This window comes from Leptonychotes weddellii, chromosome X (genome assembly GCF_054177405.1).
Source record: "Leptonychotes weddellii isolate Sample4059 chromosome X, ASM5417740v2, whole genome shotgun sequence".
Classification (NCBI taxonomy): Eukaryota; Metazoa; Chordata; class Mammalia; order Carnivora; family Phocidae; genus Leptonychotes; species Leptonychotes weddellii.
Window position 1 is genome coordinate 77,003,191 of NC_138385.1, and position 19,536 is coordinate 77,022,726.

The 19,536-nt window shown below is 44.1% G+C and overlaps 1 protein-coding gene and 1 long non-coding RNA gene across 3 annotated transcripts; one reads left to right on the top strand and one right to left on the bottom strand.

The window, feature by feature from the left end:
* Positions 1-14: 14 nt before the first annotated feature.
* MID1IP1 (MID1 interacting protein 1) lies at positions 15-1,519 on the bottom strand. 2 transcript variants are annotated; one of them, XM_081808992.1, is made up of 2 exons: positions 1,246-1,519; positions 15-962 (listed from the first exon to the last, which is right to left on the bottom strand). In XM_081808992.1, exon 2 carries the CDS (start codon positions 692-694, stop codon positions 143-145), a length of 552 nt encoding a protein of 183 aa, XP_081665118.1. In that variant the 5' UTR covers positions 695-962; positions 1,246-1,519; the 3' UTR covers positions 15-142. The 2 variants fall into 2 exon arrangements, with proteins under 2 accessions (XP_081665118.1, XP_081665119.1); XM_081808993.1 differs by lacking the exon at positions 1,246-1,519 and adding an exon at positions 1,126-1,219.
* Positions 1,520-4,099: 2,580 nt separating this feature from the next.
* Positions 4,100-19,209, top strand: LOC145717979 (uncharacterized). Its single transcript, XR_014141503.1, has 3 exons — positions 4,100-4,302; positions 6,282-6,361; positions 19,120-19,209. It is a non-coding gene; the product is annotated as an uncharacterized LOC145717979 (long non-coding RNA).
* The last annotated feature ends 327 nt before the right edge of the window (positions 19,210-19,536 follow it).

Here is a 19,536-nt window from a genome sequence, read left to right on the forward strand (position 1 = left end):
CCCCCCCCCCCCCCCCCCCCCGCCAAATTTGCCGTCCGCCCATCGCCCATCGCGCCCTACAGCCGGAAAGAAAATAGCTTTGAGGGAAAGAGGGTGAGAGATGGGGCCAGGAAGGGTGCTGGGCAGCCGCGGGCGTCCCGCCTCAGTGGCCCCAATTGCTGAAGCCGATCTCCTGCTTGTATCTGTTGGTGAGGATGTTGGCTTTACGCGTGAGTTTGGAGAGCACAGTGTGCAGCCCGCGCAGGTGGTAGTGGAACTGCTGTTCCAGGTCCTCCTCGCCGGCTTCCGCGCCCTCTAGGTGGCTCAGGTCCACCAGGATGTCCTTGGACTTCCAGGCGTTGCCCTCCTCGCTCCCCGCCGGCGGCGGCGGCTGGTGCAGGACCCCCCACTCGATGTCGTTGCGGATGGACTTGAGCAGCACGTAGTGGCTGTACATGTCCCGGGAAGGCGCGAAAAAGCTGCCGTTGGCGCTGCCCGGGCCGGGGGCCGGGGGCGTGCCCTCCTCCAGGCAGCCGCCACTGCCGCCCACCTCCACGCCGACGTCGTTGTCCAGCCCGGGCTCGGCCAGGGGCACGTCGCGCAGCAGGCTGGGCACCATCACCGTCTGGTCCATGTTGTTCACCGCGCCGATGAAGCGGTTCATGGCATTAAAGAGCGAGTGCTTCTGGTTGTAGGTGTCGCAGATCTGCATCATGGTGGCCGCGCGGGCGCCGGGGCACCGGGACGCAGGGGCACGGGGTGGTCGGCTGGGGCGACGGGCTGCCCGCCCTCACGCGCTCTCCGAGGCCCGCGCCGGGGGCCTGGCTAGAGCCGGAGCGCCGGGATTCCCGGCTCCTGCTCCGCCCTCTCCAACTCTCGTCTCGCTCGCGGCCGGGCCCTGCGGGACGCGCGGCTGCTCGGAGCTTGGGCGCCCGGAAGCTCGCGATGGCGGCGCGTGGTCCGCGGGTCGAGCCCGGGCCTGGCTGGGGGGACGGGAATGAAAGCGATTACTCACCCGGCGAGGGTGCCCGGCGGCCCCGCCCGCGCACAGCGCCCTCGCCGGTGCCGGCTCCCCCGGGACGGCGCCCCGCGGGCCCCCGCAACTCGGCGCTCCCCCCACCCCCCCCCACAGCCCCGCGGTCCCACCTCCTCGCCCGCCGAGGCCGCGGAGAGCAGGAAGGGGTGCTCCCCGCCCCCGTCTCCCTCGGAAAAGCCTGAGTCCCAGCACCCACGTTGACCGGGCAGAGATGGGGCGGGGGCACCCACCTCCTGCTGCGCCTCGAGATCCCCTGCTGCTGGGTAGCTCAGCGTTCCCGCTGCCGGCGGCTGCTGCCTGCGGGCGCTGCTGCGGTCAGTGGCCGGACTGTGACTGCGGGCGGCTGGGGTGGCGTCGGCCCCCTACCCATCCCAGGTGCTCAATTTATAGAGCCCCGGAAAGGTGTCGCCGGCGCTCAAGGGCCACCCCCGGTGTCTCCTCCTCCCGCCTCCCCGGCAGCGCCAAGATAAAAGGCCCAGGCCGGGATGACCGCGAGTAACACTCTCCTGGCCCCTTCTACAGCGAGGGCGGGGCGCGCCGGGCCAGCTCCGCCTCTCGCCTGATACCCGGGCGGAGGGAGGGCGCCGTGGCCGGGCCGGCCCGGGTCCGGCAGGGCAGGGCAGGGCAGAGGAGGGATGGAGCAGCCGCACCCCGCCAGCCCCGAGAGCAGAGCAGGCCAGTTGGGGGAGGGCCGGACACTGAGCGGGTAAAGATGCCGGCGTCCGGACCGGCCAGAGGGCGGGCTGGCCTGCTGGTTTGGGTGGGCCAGGCACACGCTCCCGGAGTGGGATGATCGAAATGCACCCTGGTTGCAAACGGAGCCCCCAACCCTGAATCGGTAGTGGCCGCGGCCCAGAAACTACGAACTCATTTATTATTAGCCGTCGGGGAAAAGGGACCAGCAGCAGCCGCAACTCCATGTCGGGGCTCTTACGTAAGAAGAGTGGCTGGGCATGCCTAGTGCACGTGGACGCGTGGTGTTCCCGCCGTGGCCCTGAGCTTGGCCAGCTGCTGGGGGAGGGGAGCCTTGGAGCCTTTTGCCTCCCTCCAGGCCGGGTCTTTCTCAATCTTTTCTGTAACAGCTGCTGCCAGGGATGAAGAGCAACCCACCGTCTGATCTGCGCATTTTCCCAAGAGATCAGATGTGCCAATGGGGAGAAGTAGCCAAATTCCTGACTTTTGTCCAAGTCCCGCTATTCAGAGATGCTGGCGAGCCCTGGCCATGTGGCCTTTCGGCTGCCAAAGGGCCAGGAGAGGGTGACTGTAGTCAGGCTCGGTGTTGGGTGTCTTTCATCATTTAACAGAAAAGCTGGGAGGCATGCAGTAATTTTTTTTTTTTTTGGTGGTGGTGGGGGGTGGAGTTTGAAATGTTCCTTTCCAAAGATAGTTCTTAAAACACAGGGTCATTGAATAGGGCCAAAGCCACGTACTGAATCTTTGAATTTAATTTTTAAGAGCATGGCACCTTAAATTTCACTTTGGGATTCCAGACCACAGCCTGCTTTCGTTTATTTTTGTTTCACCATCTCACTTCCCTTGTCATGTCCCTTCACTGGCCCATCTTCTCCAACAGTCCTACAGATAACTCAACAAGACTCAAGTTTCTAATTTTAAATTGCTTTTCCCTAAAACCTTTCAGGGGTGCTTTTACTATAGTGTCTTCTCATAGGATAAAAAAGTGCCAAAAGAAGAGAGAGGCACCTAATAAAGGAGTTTATTTCTTTCCCTCTTTCTTTCACTTCAACGGTGTATATTTAAATTTTTTCCACAGCAAACAATCAGACTTGGTGCAATGAAGACTGACCTGTGGACCTCTGGAGACAGAGCCTAGCCTGGGGACCTCCAGTTCCAGGCCTTATTAGCTCTGCAAGATCATAGCCCCTGTTTTCCTATTGATAAAACTGGGATAATGCTATCTGCTCACCTATCAGTCTTTGGGGGATCAATGGAAAGAAAAACGTTGGGCAAAAAATCATTATATGAATGTGCAGCATGAAGATGCTCTCATCCTCCCATTTGCACCCATGGAGACTTAGAAACTTTCCCACAGTTTCCTTATCAATAAAATGGAGCTTCTCCCAGGGGCTATACCCAATTTTGGTTAAGGTTAAATAAGATAGTGGATGTAAAAATTATGTAAATTAGAAGCTACTTTCCAAAGATTAATTGTACTTACTGAAGGACCTCATCATAGCCAAGAGGTGTTTATGTGAAGAGTCAGAAACTTTAAAAACGCGTAAATGGGCTATGATGAGCCACAGACCCTTTCCCCTAGTGCTTAGGCAGCAGGAGAGTACAAAAGCGGTCCAGATCGATTTTAAATCTTTACAACCAATGAGACACAAAGAGCATTGCAAGAGGACGACTCGAGAAAAACACACATCCAGTTTCCAGTAGGTGATCCTCTCGTTAATTAAAACGTATTTGTCCCCCATTACAGATCCTCTTGATATTTTAAGTAAGTATGCCTCTGGATGAAAACTTGGTATTCAGATTGAGTTAATTAAAAGCTGGAATCCCGCCTCTTTTTGTCTTCGTCCCAGTTCCGACAAGGTGTGATAATAACTCGCAGAAAACGGAACCCCAAGTGATCTAGCAAAGGGATCCCAGCAAAAAGGCCCAGGTTGGAAGAAAGCTCCTAAAGCCTTCTTTTTGGCCTCCACCCATCCCCCCCCCCAATCCGATTCCTTCCTTCCTCTGGTCTCGAGGTCCCTCTCCATTCTCCAGTTCTTGATTCCGACCCCTGTTCTTTCACATTTCTTAAATACTATAAGAGAGAGATGGCTCGTGCACCTGCCTGCAAGACTTCCCAACCCGGGCCTCCTCAGCTCCCGGGTGGCAGCGCAACAACTCACGCCCACCGAGTAACTCCGGAACGAAAAAGTCCCCGGGGCCAGGGCTCCGGGCCCTTCGAATCACCCCACCACCGCCCCTCCAGTTTCAGCCAATCAGGTGCCGTCTGAGAATGTTATGCAAATAAGCCTTCGCGCCCCAGCCAGTAAGAAGCCACAGCCCCCTCCCCCCAGAGTCCTCTTTCACCCCAGCCGCGCCGAACTGGCGGCAGCGTCCCTGGCAACTGGCGCGCAGTCAATTTTCCCTCACAAGCGGCTGGGGGGAAAAAAAATGGTTCCCTGGGGTCACTTGGGAAGGGAGCGGGGCGGGCCCTGGCCTGGCCAGAGGCGGCCAGCCTCTCTGGTTGCCGCAGGCACTCTCCCAAGTCGAGATCTGGAACTGGCTGGAGATGCTGAGCCACCTGCCCAGGCTTCATTTTGCCTCCGGAAAGCAAAGTAAGTCGTCCGGGAGCAAACAACTTTTGAGTACTTAGTGTAGGCCAACAAGCTCAAAGCTAGCGGCCCCTGGGCCTCTGCTTCCTCCCCAAGACGCTGAAGTCTCTGTGAAAGCCTTGTCTGGGGTGCTGGCGCCCACCCCCGCTTCTTGGTCCACAGCTCCGACTCTGGAGCTCTGAAGTTCCGGTTCTTAATTCGCACTTTACCTCCTAACCTCAGCAACCAGGAAATCATGCGTTGCTGGCCCGTTTCCCACAAAGTGTCCACAAATTACCCCTTCCACTGTGTCCTTTGAAGAGTTGGGAATGGTGGCATTTTAAATGGCCAGAAATTCGCAAACAAAAGAGAGAGCAAGAGTCAACTAGTCAAAAAGAAGGCAGATTGGAGAAATAAGAGGTTCAGCCTAGAGCTCGAGAGCAGGTGGTGTAATTGATTGTAAGGCTAGAAACCAGCCCAAGCCAAGGTAGTGGAGATTCTGGATTTCTCTGAGGCAGAACTTAGAAGGAACCACTTCATGCAAAGTGTCCAAGAAACAGGACAGTCATACTCTTGTTCAAGGGCATGTCCTCCCACTGTCCACTTACACTGAAATCACTCCCAACATCCCCACCAAGTGGTCACGCTGGCCCACATGCTTGTCATTTCCATCCCCCTGTACTAGTTGTCCCTTGTTGGAGCCCTCCTGGAGGCCGTGCAGCACACCATCCCATATCTGAAGGGAGACGCTGTCTCCCTTGAATCCTCTTCTTCCAGCCATCTCCCCCCGTTGCTACCGTGGCTCTTCAGGTTCGCTTCTGAGGTGCTCATCCATCCTGGTTAGTCTCTGCAAGTAGCTCTGGTGTGCTTGTAAGCGTGGCACCTGGAATTCATCCCAAGCACCCTCTCTCCTAGGACTAAACAGAGTGGAGGGGCCACCTATTTTATTGTCAATGGTAACTTTCTAGGTCGTCTCTATTGCACACAAGTGCTTGGAACTTAGACATGCTAATGCATTTGAACTTTACAACAACCCCGAGAAGAAAGTAAGGATCAGAGAGTTTAAGTGACCAAAGTAACAGGACTGGGATTTGACCTAGTTCTCTGCTGCCAGAACTAATGTTCCTTCTACACTATCCAACAAATACCTATTTCCTTACAATGCCGCCTAATATTTAATGGACTTCTTTTTTTTAACATTTTATTTATTTATTCATAAGAGACAGAGAGAGAGAGAGAGGCAGAGGGAGAAGCAGGCTTCCCACTGAGCAGGGAGCCCGATGCAGGGCTCGATCCCAGAACCCTGGGATCATGACCTTAGCCAAAGGCAGACGCTTAACCATCTGAGCCACTCAGGCGCCCTAATGGACTTCTTTTAACAGCTACCTCCATATGTTGCTGGTTAACAAAATTTTGTGTATCCCATTCTTGAGCAGGGCAGATCTTTTTGGACCAAAGCACAGAATTTTATATGTATCTTACTTAAACTTTATCTCATTAGATTTGGCTCATTACTCCAACCGGTTTCAATATTTCAGGTCCTAATTTTTGGCTCTAATGTATTCAGATCTTACCCATACATTTGATAGCTATTCTATATATTCAACCACATTATTGATAATAGGCAAAAGGCAGCACTCGGTAAAGGGCAAAGTGCTGTGGAACATTTGGAAAGCTCCTTCAGCTTGATATCAGTCCATTAATTAGCACCTTTTGGCGTATGTTGTTTCAGCCAGCTATGAATCATGTTAATTGTACAATCATCTAGCCTACATAAAATTTTTTCTTGACTACAGAATATTATGAGTGACCTTGCTAAATGCCTTGCTCAAGTCCCAAGTTAATGGCTGGTTTTTTTTCTTATGGGGTCAGGAAGCAAGGTATTTTTTGTCATCTGCTACGAAGAAACCACTGTCACATGGTACAAGTGGGGCAGAAATGGCATCATAGTATTCGGAGTTAAAATTGGGAGGGGGGTAATCTCATTGTCCTTGTCGTTATAGGAAACACCTTCACGAAGATTTAGTTGGGAGAAGGCTGAAACCTAGGAACGGGGCAGGAGTGAGTCTGTTGGCCTCAAACCGTAAGCTTCCAGGTTCTGGCATGTCTGAATATGTTGGAGTTAGCATTTTGTCAAATCCCATTTAAAAAAAGCCTCTTTAGCTTTGAATCCAGGAGGAGTAAAGCACAGGAAAATTTGAAAATACTAAAGACTACCTTTTGTTACTTTCTCAGCATTTCTCTATCTTTGGGAACTTTATATAGAAAATGAATCATTTAGGGCGCCTGGTGGCTCAGTTGGTTAAGCGACTGCCTTCAGCTCAGGTCATGATCCCAGGGTCCTGGGATCGAGTCCCGCATCGGGCTCCCTGCTCTGCGGGGAGCCTGCTTCTCCCTCTCCCACTCCCCCTGTTTGTGTTTCCTCTCTCGCTGTGTCTCTCTGTCAAATAAATAAATAAAATCTTAAAAAAAAAAAAAAAAGAAAATGAATCATTTAATTTGAGTATGGTAGATAAGAAAAGTACAAGACTCATTATAGGTTTGCTTACCTACCATATAGGGGCATCTAATTTCATTATTCCTGGAGTTCTTACAATTCCAGGACGTTCTTGCGCTGGTGACTTCTTTTCCTACTTGGATACTCGAAGACTTTTTTCTTCTTCCTTGAAGTTGAAACATAACTAGCTTGTTTTTCAACGTCAGTTTTTCTGAATAATTTTACCTGGTGTACAGCGTGCCTATTAAATCTACAGAGGAACACATTTAATTAAGAACAATTTTCTATATCATGTCTGAATTGTTTTCTATTTCACGTATTGAGATCTCTACTTCAGTGACATCCATGTGTTGTCTTTGCTGTCTAGACCCAACACTTCCTTTAACTCTTTGTGGCTTTTCTCTGTGATGATCTGAAACCTTCACTCTCTGGGTGGGTGGCTCAGTTGTTAAGCATCTGCCTTCGGCTTAGGTCATGATCCCGGGGTCCTGGGATCGAGCCCCGCATCGGGCTCCCTGCTCGGTGGGAAGCCTGCTTCTCCCTCTCCTGCTCCCCCTGTTTGTGTTCCCTCTCTCGCTGTGTCTCTCTCTGTCAAATAAATAAATAAAATATTTTTAAAAAATGAACCCTTCACTCTCTGGCAGTAATTTAACATTCTGTCATGCCTGTTTTGTTTCTAGTCCATTTATTAACTCTCTAGTTGTTTGGTTGGTTGGTTGGTATTTTGTTGCTGTTGTTGTTCAAATTTTGTTTCCTTTGCTTGACAATTTCCTTTTTTAAATCTTCCCAATGGTTTATTATTTTTCCTATTCTTACTAAGGTCTTCCTTCTATAGCTGCAGGGAATTGTGGGTTATATTTGCTTCCAAACATATCTCTTGTGGACTTTTTTTTTTTTTTGGTTGCAGGGGAGGGTAGAATCAGGCCAGCTTTACAGAAACATTCAACAACAGGAGACAGCGGAACTATAAAAAAGGACATGTGAGTCAAGAATCTTATAGAACTCGAGTAAAAAAACAATAGTCAGAATTCTCAAACATGAACTCAGAGCTTTCCTTGAAAAAAAAATTAGTGATAAAATTCTGCCAACAACAACAAAAAAAATGATCAAAAGAAAGAATTCAGGAACAAAGAAACCCTGATGAAGAGATTCATGGTGAGCTTGAATCCATTGAAATACAGAAGGAAGATTAACCTGTGGGTAGGATGGTTGCAGAACAGAATAAATATTTTAAACACCCACAATGTGAAAATAATGCAAGATCAAAATTGGAAGATGGGAGAATAGAGTAGCAGAGCCAATCAACTTTCATTGCAGTGGGTCAGTCAATGAAATCTGAAACCAAATTGCACCATTTACAAAATGAAGACACTAACATCTTAATAATTTTCCAACTATTTTTTCTCGACTTAGAGGAGACCTTTCAGGAACTAATATTTTCTATAGCAAAAAATCTCTTTCTAAAGTTCAGTATTTCTTTCCATGTCTCTTCAGTTACTCCTCAAAATTCAAGTAAAATTAATTTTAACATTTCATTGAAAGTCGTATGGAAAATAATGTTCTATTTCTTCATCTGAGTACTAGATGCTACTTACATATTGTGTTCAATTTGTTAAACTGACACTTATATCTGAACACTTTTCTTACACGTGTTATACTTGAATAATTGTTTGGAAATTCCATTTATATAAACTGCCCTGATACTTTGTCAACAGTCTGATCTGGTGAGCTGGTTTGGAATTAAATGCTCTCAGTACTGCTTTGGTAAAAACATTTGTGAACCCAAATATGACATGGAAGTAAGAAAGCAGTAAGCCATCTGCACTCTGGATGCTTAGGGCAGAAACTACTGTTCTCACCCTCTGTTCCTGTCAACTGCAGTTCAAGAAGTCCAGTGTTGGGAGTTTCTAAGCCTTGGTCTTGGAGAGATGATAATTCTCAGAGGTGATTCCATTAAAACAACATTTTTCTATAAATGTCCTAAATACTGTTTCTAAAAGTGCATTCACACAGCACATTTATGGATGGGTATCTGCTTCTGTTATGCTGTTCTTTGTTATGTATCTATTGCAGATGATTCATAAAACTGGAAACTTGGCATCTATCATTCTCTCTGTGAAGTCTGCATTTTTTTAACCCTAAAAATAGGAAAGTTCATGCGAGTGGAGTTCGAAGAGTCTCCTATGCACTCATCTACACCCTGAACCTGGCCAAAGCAATATATTATTTATCTATAGCATGTATATTGTTTATCACACCACCGCGCAAAGATTATCCTTGCCAGTTTGACCTGCAAAGATTGGACTTTAGGTCAGCACTGGTCCTGGGCAGTCCGAAATCCAACTGGGGTACATGGTCTGTTTCCTTTTTTCCTGAATGGCTTCATGATTAGTAGAAATTTGGAAATAAACTCATGTGTCCACCATTAATGAGCACCTTGAACTTTGTTATAATTATTGCTTTGTTCCTAGAAAAACATTAAACAAGGACACATATGTTTTCCAACTTTAAGGCACAGTGTCTCGTGTAATTTCATTTTGTACAAAACAGGTGATTACCTTGTCTGGGATTATAAAGTGGGTGTTGGTGGCGTAGAGTTCATCTGGCAGTGTTTGTCATAAATGTATATTTGGGGCTACACAGTGTCTCTAGAAATGACTTCCTTGGTTTCCGTTGTAGGGACTTAAATATCATTTCAATCCCGATTTAAAATATTAGCAAATGTTAAGTGAAAATGCTGAAGTGGTTCGCATAGTGATTAGATTTGGGGTTTTAGAAGAAAACAACAACCTTGATTTACATAACAAAACATCTGTAAGAGAAAACAACGTGGCTAGGTGTTAAAACATCTCTTTCCTGTTTAGTCTCCTTCACTAGAAGGAGATTCTCTAAATCACTGGGCTTTGGATTCAGAATCCAGAATATTCCAAATTGAAGATTCTTGGGAGTCTGTGAAATATTCAATTAAGAAATTCTAAGTGTGGGTTTAGTGTTTGTTCATTCCATCCTATTTTTCCCATTTAGTTTTAGACAGCACATTCACCTTTGTTAGATCCAGGCTGAAGCAAATTGGATGTCATTAAGAACGGCCAGTTCAGCTGTTTTTATAAATGTTGTTCTTGACCTACTGTAGGGACCATGCCTTTTGTACGTTCAACCAATTGGTTCAAATACTTCATATTTCTTTGTTCCGTTTGTGTTATTCCTCCATGACTGGTAAATAGAGTGCCTGGATTATTACCACCTAACATCATGTTTATTCAGATTTCTATTTTTTATTTACTCAAGCAAAGGCATAAATTTGCCTTCCTTCTGGAATACAATCCTTGACCTATGTTCCCAGACAGAAAACAGTCTCCTTCTCCTCTCCTCTCCTCTCCTCTCCTCTCCTCTCCTTTCTCTCTCCCTAACAAAGGGCCAGAAACTGACATGGGAGAAATGCTTAATGGGAAGATGATGTTCTCCCAAATCCCATTTTGGAATCCTTCTGTAATTCACTCAGAAAATGTAAGTTGTGCAGGGAGGTCAAGTTCACCCACAATATACTGTGTAAGGAGATATAATAAATTAACAAAACAGAAAAAATAAATCCACCAAACGTTGCAAAGTAAGTGATTAATTCTAAAGTTATGACTGCATTCTCATGAAGACCATAGAAACACCCGAGTAAATTTGTGTTAAAATACAAAATTAGGTAGAAATAAGTTTTCTCCCAAAACCCATTCTATTTACTTGAGAGGGTGGCAGGCAACATCATTGTAGTGTAAAGAGCAAAGTATCTGGACTCAGACCTGTCCCCCATCCTCCCCACTCCACACACACCCCAACCCCAGGGTGTGAATCACCTCTCTGCCATTTCCTACCTGGTGAGCTCAGAGAAGACACAAAGGCTCAGTTTCGTCACCTTGCAGAGTTAATGGAAGGATTAAAGATGAGGTATGCACGTTACAGAGTATCAGGCATCGGGCCAGCAGTAAGTGTGTCACCAGCTGGGATACATTTCCACTGTGTATTGCATGTCTGTATCAGGGGGCCGTATATGAGAATTGTGAATGTATTTTCAATCCCCAGATTCATGTCTTCCTTCCTTTCAAGCAAGTTTCCTGTAATTTTATCATTGAAAATTTTTCCCCTCTGGGATTTCGAGCCTCTTCTTCTGGAGTTGATTGTATGCTTTTGTCTCTCTTTCAGAGCTGTCACTTTTTTAAAATTTAGTTTCATTTATTTGTCTTTTTTCAAGTCATCTTGAATAGTCTCTCCAAACCTAGCTCCCTATTACTCACTCCTGATATCAGTAATATCTATTCTACTTTTTGTCTTTCATATGTGGGGTTTTTTTTTATCAACAATCTGAAATACTTCATTTAAAAAAAGATTTTTCAAAAATCATGGCAAATATGCCAGTATTTGATCAAATTGGATTGAGTGTACCTGTTGTTTATTATTCTCTATAATTTTCTGTGAGCTTGGTTTTTTAAAAATAGACTTTTGTTTTTGGTGTTTTGTTTTTTTTTTTTTTTTTTGAGCAGTTTTAGGTTCACAGCAAAGTTGAGAGGAAAGTACAGAGCGTTCCCGCATACCTCCTGCCCCCACACGCCCAAAACCTCTTCCACGGTCAACATTTAGCACCAGAGCATTTGTTATAGTCAATGACCCCACAGTGGCACATCATCATCCCTCAAGGTCCATAGTTTACATTACAAATATGGTCTTTATATCTAATAATTATTTTGTTATTATGTCTATTTCCTGAGCCCTGCCAGGACCTTTTATATCTCTTTCTCAGCATCTTATCATCCCTTACTATCTCTTCCTTGAGCCCTTTTCCTTTTCCTTTTTCAAAACAATCTTTCTGGGTAACTTATTTATAATTTTTCATGTCTTCTGCATTGAGGGCAGCCGCATTTTTCCATTTGCACATTTTGTCCTTCTTTACGTCCCTCCTACCTTCACATAGGCCCCATCAATAAATCGCACTAGCTCGAACTTCAAAATATCTCCAGATATGATCTCATTTTCTGCCCCTTGGCGGTTAGAGAGGTCAGGTCTGGCCAATGACACGAAAGAGGAAAATTCTCTATGGCTTTCAGGAAAAGCTTTTTTAAAGAGGACAGACAACATTGGCATGTGCCTTTTGCTTTTTTCTAGTTGCCTTTCTTCCCTTCTTACTGTTGGAAAAGCAGCTTGGTGCTTCAGATGCAGCACCCACTTTATCCGGCAACTTTATCACCATAAGGAAGATAGCCCCATATACTGGTATTAAAGCATGAATCTGTAAGAAGCTGGGTGTAGATGACATCTATGAGCAGCTCTGTCAGCCATAAACTGTCTAGCTCCCTATTTCCTTTTACATGAGAAAAATAAATTTCTGTTTATTTAAGCTACCGTGGTCAGTTTTCTGGTACACGCAGGCAAGCACAGTCTTGACTGATGAACACCACGTATACAGTATTTACTAGTTTCCTGTGCCTGTCGTAACAAAGCACCAGCAACCTGGTAGTTTAAAAACAACAGAAACTTATTTTTTTTCCCTATCCTGTCATCCAGAAGTCCAAAATGAAGGTGTCAGCAGGGCTGCTTTCTCCTAGAGGCTCTGAGGGACAATCTGTTCCCTGCTTCTCTCCTGGTGTCTACCTGCTGCCAGCAACCCTTGACATTCCTTGGCTTGTATATGCGTTACTCTCACTTCTGCATTGGTCACCGTATGACCCTCCCCTCGGTTTCTAAGTCTTGTCAGTTTCTGTCTCCCACAAGGACACCAGTCATCGGATATAAGGCCCACCCTAATCCAGGGTGATCTCATCTAGAGATCCTTATTTTCATCTGCAAAGACTCTTATGCCAAACAAGGTCACATGCTGAGATTCAGAGTGGATGTATCTTTGGGGAGGGGCACCATCTAATCCACTATATGTGTGTGTACACATAAATGGGATAGTAGGTATGTAGTTTTATTCTAGAGCAGTCCTTTTATTTATTTATATGTTTATTTATATTGTACTTTTTACTTGATTCTTCTCTCTTTCCCCACATCAACCCACATTGTACTACTCCCGTAATTAATGTTAACATATTGTGTATCCTTCTATTTTTTACCCACAGACATCTAATCCTATCCAGACAGAACGTATACACACACACACACACACACACACACACACACGCACTGAGTATTGGTTAGCTATTCTGCATAATGAACTACCCCCAAACTCAGTGATTTAATATGGCCATTACTTATTATTATAGCTCATAGACCATGAGATTGGGATTTGGTGACTTTTGGCTGGGCTTGCTCATGTACCTCAGGATCAGCTAGGGTCTCTGTTCTAGACTGGGTTTGTGTGGAGTAACTTTAACTTTGCTAAAGTGGTTCAGCTTCACCATCTCTCAACCTCCTCCTGGGGCCAGTGGGCTAGCCCAAAAATATCTTTCCCATGGAGACAGTGGAAGTATAAGCAGGCAAATCCAACCACACATGCACTTTTTCAAGTGTCTGCTAGTGTCACATCAGCTAACATCTCATTGATTAAAATCATGATCAATGGGCACAGAAATCTATTCCATCTCTTGATGGAAGACACTGAAGTCACATGACAAGGGCCTGGATATAGGAAGGAGCACAAAAGAGGGTCCATTAATGCAATCTATCTCATAGGTGGATATGATAAACAAACATGTCTGCCTTCATTTGGTGAGTGTTTGCTTCACAGAAATAGGATTATATTTTGTCATTTGTTTACATCTTGCTTTTCTCAGTGGTACCGTGGAAATACCTCTAAGTCATCTTTTTACCTCTGATTCAATTTTTAATTGACTGTATGTTATTCCACCTTGTGTATCTATAATTATTTAACCTATATGTAATATATTTTTAAACCATATATATAAATATATGGCATATATATATATGGTTATATATATAAATATGTAAAACTTTCTTTTTTTTAAAAGATTTTATTTATTTATTTGACAGAGAGAGAGATAGCGAGAGCAGGAACACAAGCAGGGGGAGTGGGAGAGGGAGAAGCAGGCTTCCCGCCGAGCAGGGAGCCCGATGTGGGGCTCGATCCCAGGACTCCGGGATCATGACCTGAGCCAAAGGCAGACGCTTAACGACTGAGCCACCCAGGCGCCCTTGTAAAACTTTCTTGATGGGTATTCAGTCTGTTTCCTTTTTTTAAATTGGTCATTCATTTTGAAGAGTACAGAAAAAAATCCCTTTGGGGTAGTTTCCAGGAATGAATGCCCTGGGTCAAAGATATGTTTATTGTCTACTCTTGAAACCGATATTACACTGTATGTTAAGTAACTATTTTTTAAATAAAAACTTAAAAAATAAAAGATATGTTTATTGTTAATTTTGATAGAAACTCCCAGGTTATTTTTCTTTCTTTCTTTCTTTTTAAAAGATTTTATCTATGTATTTTAGAGAGAGAGAGAGTGCACGTGGAGGGGCAGAGGGGAAGGGAGAGGGCCAGGCTGACTCTGCACTGAGCTCAGAGCCCAATGCAGGGCCCGATCCCATGACCCTAAGATCATGACCTGAGCCCAAGTCAGGTTACTTTCCAAATGAGGCTGCGATACTTCAATTTTATCAGTGATTTATGACACTCTTCCTTACGTTACTGCCAAGAAGTGGTGGGGTTGTTCTTCATTAATCTTTGCCACTTTGTTGCACATAAAGTGACCATTGCTTCTTCACCTTTCATTTCTCTGTTCGTGAATCTTAGCATCCTTTCAGACAATTTGTCATTTGAGTTTGCATTTCTTTTTTTTTTTTAAAGATTTCATTTATTTATTCATGAGAGATAGACACAGGGAGAGAGAGGCAGAGGGAGAAGCAGGTTCCCCGCGGAGCAGGGATCCCAATGCGGGACTCAGTCCCAGGACCCCGGGATCATGACCTGAATCCAAGGCAGACAGCTTAACCATCTGAGCCACCCAGGCGCCCTGAGTTTGCATTTCTGTTACTAGTTTCTTTATACCCTTTTCTCACTTTTCTATTGAGCTGTTTTTCATTTTTCTTGTCAATTTGTAAGAGCTCTTTGTATATTATAGAAAAGTATGTCTTTGATTGGCTTAGGGGTTACAATATCTCTCCAGGTCTTTGTTTGTTTATTGACCTTGTTTACAGTATCCTTTGTCATGCAAAAGTTTTGTTTGAGGCTGTTCTTGCGATTTAAATATTTATTAAATTAAATGCTTTTTGAAACACCACTATGCCAGCTAAGCCAGTGTAATAATCATCAGGAGGTTGAGTGGGGGAGAGGGATCATCTCTTGACACTGCCTGGAGCTTCCTCCAAATCCTCAGTGCATGCAAAAGAGAAATGAAATAGGGCATTTCAATTATACCGCTACAAAATTGAAAAAGGAGAGAGATAAATGAGAAGTCACAGGTAAAGAACATGTGATTGAGGCCCCAACAACTGTTATTTAACAGAAAAAACCCCACTTGGGTTAGCTAGGACTGAAGGAGGAGCTCAGCTAGAGCACTGTACTCATTTCCAAGTACTGCTCTAACAAACTGCCACAAACCTTATGGTTCCAAGCAACAGAAATTTATTGTCTCACAGCTGTAGGCATGTGAAATCAAGGTATTAGCAAGGCTGTTCTTTCCGGAAGGCTCCGAGGGAGAATCTGTCCTATGCCTCTTTCCTAGCTTCTGGTGGTTGCTGGCGATCCTTGGCATTCCTCAGCTCGTAGACGCTTGACTCCAATCTCTGCCTCCAACATTGTGTGGATTTCTTCCCCGTGTGTCTTCACATGGCCTTCTTTAAAGGACACCAGTCCCTGGATTTAGGGCCCCACTATAATCCATGAAGACTTCATATTACCTTAACTAATTACCTCTGCAAAGGCCATATTTCTAAATAAAGCCATATTCTGAGGTTCTGGGTGGATACAAATTTTTTAAGGACACTATTCAACTCAGTACAGTCTGCCCTCTGCCTGCTGCCCCCCGCCAGTTCCGCCCATTCCATGTGCAAAATACGTTCCCTGATGTCTGAACCCATTCCAGCACTAACTTTAAATCTCATCTAAATATCATCAAGTTATGGAAAAGTTAACAATCTCAAAAAAGTTCCAAATCTCATGATGTAAATCATCTAAATCAGGGTATGGATGAGATTTGGGGGATGATCCATCCTGGGGCTAATTTCCTTTACATCTACAGACCTGTGAAATTAGAAAATAAGTTATCTGCTTCCCAAATACAATGATGTGATAATCATAGGATAGATATTCCCATTCCAAAAGGGAACAAGTAGCCACAGAATATCTAGTATCCCCTCAGTAGAGAGCCTGATTCTGTAGGCTCCGAACGACACTAAGGTTCCTGTCCTGGATAGAGTGGTGCAGTCAGCCCCGCCTTCAACGACTGTCCTTGCAAACTAGAAACACTTTTGAATATGTGTAGGCAAACCTATTTCTTCCTTTGTAGCTTCTGTATGTTTAATCTCAGTTAAAAATCTCAGTTAAAAAACTTGTTAGTTTTTCAGTTTTTTGTTTACATCTTTAAATCTTCTGAAATTTATTTTTTATATCATGGGAGATGGAGGCCATTTGAATTTTTTCTCAGATGGGTGTTCAATTTTACCACTTATTTTAACAGATCTATACCTTTTCCAAAAGGTGGTTTGAACTATGACTTTTGTCATTTATTAATTTCTCAGATATATTGGGACACAATTCTTGACTCTCTCTTCCTTCACACTGATTACTCTGTCTCTTCCCATGTCAATATCATATTGATTTGCTAAAAGCGGCTTTTCAATATATGCTGGTAAAAGAAGACTTCCCTCACTGTCTTGATTTTCTGAATGTCTCTTTTCATCCTCCAAAAAGTCCGTATGAGAGGATATAATGAGAGTATACAGCTGCACTAAACATTTGGTAACCACTAGCCAAAATTAAATTACTTAAAGTTAAATTAATTAAAGTAAATTAAAATTAAAATTAACCAAAACTTGAATGACTTCAGTAAAATTAAAAATGCAGTTCCTCAGTTGTACTGGTCACATTTCAAGTGTTCCATGGCCACATGTGACTGGCGGCAACTGTATCAAACAGCTCAGAATTAGAACCTTCCCACTGTTGTAGAAAGTTCTATTGAATAGTGCTACTCTAGAGTATCTGACTTTCTTTGTTTCCGAGGATGACTCTTCTGATGTGAATTCTTCCTCTAATTTGTGTTACATGTTTATTTACTTCTCTTTTTCTATTTGTGCAGGTGAGGGAGTGGGGGTGGTACCAATATCTACGTATAGGCCATGTAGCATCATCCTTCCTCCATTTTGCTTATCTTTAGATGGTGGCACTTCTGAAAAAGGCCACTACTTGACAGTACCATGAGGAGTATTTCTGCTTCCATCCATGACAGACCAATTGGAAATGGACTTACCCTCTCACCATAAAAAAAAAAAAACAACAACTATAGAACTGGAAAAAATATGTGAGACAACCGTTTTCAGGCTTTAGACAACAGACAGTACAAGAGCATGACCCTTCAGAGGGTGGAAACACAGGAGATGAGCCTCAAACTCACATGGTTTTTCTGCCTTGGGGGTAATTTTTGGGACATGGTGCTGACCAAGCAGAATATGCCAGTCTCACTGAGCTGAGGATATCAGAGTTTGGGGCAGCTAGAGCACATGGGATTCTTTGAAAGTGTACCAGAGATGAGGGAGCTGAGCAGAACAGGACCTAGAATAGCCAATATAGTCTTGGGATTAAAAAAAAAAAAAAAAAGTTGGAGGACTCACACTATGCAATTTCAAAGATTACCATAAAGCTATCAAAATCAAGACATGGAGGACAAAGAGTTAAATGAAACCAAATATAATACATGAATAAGTAGATAAAGCTACACAATCAATTGATTTGTGAGGCCAAGACAATTCAGTGAGAGAAAGGAAATTCTTTCAAAAAGTGTTGCTAGAACAAGCGGTTATCCTTATGTTAAAAACAAACAAACAAACCTTACCTCACACCATACACAAAAATGACTTCTAGATGAGTCATAGACCTAAGTACACAAGCTAAAATTATAAACTTCTGGAATAAAATGCAGGAGACTCTCTTGATGACTTTAGGGAAGCCAAGATTTCCCAATCAGGATGTAAAAGAAATTTATCATTACAAATTGTATATTGGGCTTCACCAAAAGTAAAAAAGTTCTGGTCATCCAAAGTCAGTTAAGAAAATGAAAAGATGGGCACCTGGGTGGCTCAGTCGGTTAAGCATCTGCCTTCGGCTCAGGTCATGATCCCAGAGTCCTGGGATCGAGTCCCACTTTGGGCTCCCTGCTCAGTGGGGAGTCTGCTTGTCTGCCCCTCCTCTGGCTCGTGCATGCTCTCTCTCTCTCTTTCACATAAATAAATAAAATCTTAAAAAAAAAAAGAAAATGAAAAGGCAAGCATGGTTTGGAAGGAAATATTCACAATACATATGTCTCATGAGGTGCTTTATCCAGAATTCATAAAAAATGCCTTCAGTAAAAAAATAATAAGCAGCCCCATTTTAAAATGCATAAAATGCTTCAAAAGACACTTCACAAAAGAACACATACGAAGGCCAATAGCTGCATGGAAAGGTAGTCAACATCATCAGTAATCAGAGAAATGCAGATTAAAACCACAGTGTGACGCTACTTCACACCCACTAAAATGGCTCAAATTTAAAAGTCTGATAAAAGGAAACTTTGGTGAAGATGTGGAATAATTGAAACTCAGCGTTGCTGTGAGGAGTGTAAAATAGTTCATCCACTTTGGGAAACTCTCAGTTTTTTGTAATGAGAAACACACACCTGTGCTCTGACCATTAAATCTACTCCAATTCATTCAAGAGAAATGAAAACTTATGTCTACAAAAAGACTTGTACGAGAATGTGTATAGCACCTCTATTCAGAATAACCTCAAACTGGAAGCCATCCAAACGTCTATTAACAGAAGACTGGATAAATAAACACACTATAGTCACACAATGGAATACTAGTCGGCAATGAAAATGAATGAATTGCTTATACACGGGACAACAAGGATGACTCTCAAAAACACGCTGAGCAAAAGAAGCCACACACAAAGGAGTATACACTCTATGATTACGTGGATAGGAAGTTCAAGAATGGGCAAAGCTAACCTATGGTGATAGAAATCAGAACAGTTATTGTTGCTGATGGAGGGCGGGGAGGGGTTGAGTGATTGCACTGGGAGCACAAAAGAGCTTTCTTGAGTGATGGGCCTGTTCTCTTGTGTTCTTGATGGGGGGTGGTGATTACGGAGGTGTATACATTTACCAGGACTCCTTGAATTGTAAACTTAAGATGTGTGCCTCTTTTTGTAGGCAAATTCGACTTCAAACAAACAAACCAAAAGAACACTGTGAGGGGGATGAAAGGAAGTAAGCTGTGGTCGCCTGCAGCTTTCAATCAGGTATGGTGGCTTAGAAAATTGCGTGCCCAAATCTGTGTCTCTTCCCTGCGGGTGACCGGTCTTCATCAGCTCTTGGCAGAGCCCTTAAGGGGAAGGTCTCGTTCACAGGGACGGTTGTTAATATTTAACTTTTCAGCTCCCTGGAACTTTTTCTTTCATGGACCTGTGTTTTTTATGGTTTTTATTTTTCTTTTTGTTGTTTTTTTGTCTTGTTTGGTTCAGTTTTTCTTTGCTCTCTGGCCCCCACCACCAGCAGCCTTGTGGTAAGCTGTTGTCACCTCTGCCTTATCTAGAGGAAGTTTATCTGGGCTGGAGAAAACCAAAAATG

What these genes read in the sequence shown, in the direction of transcription:
- MID1IP1 (XM_081808992.1), bottom strand. Translation starts at nt 694, where the DNA reads ATGATGCAGATCTGCGACACCTACAACCAGAAGCACTCGCTCTTTAAT.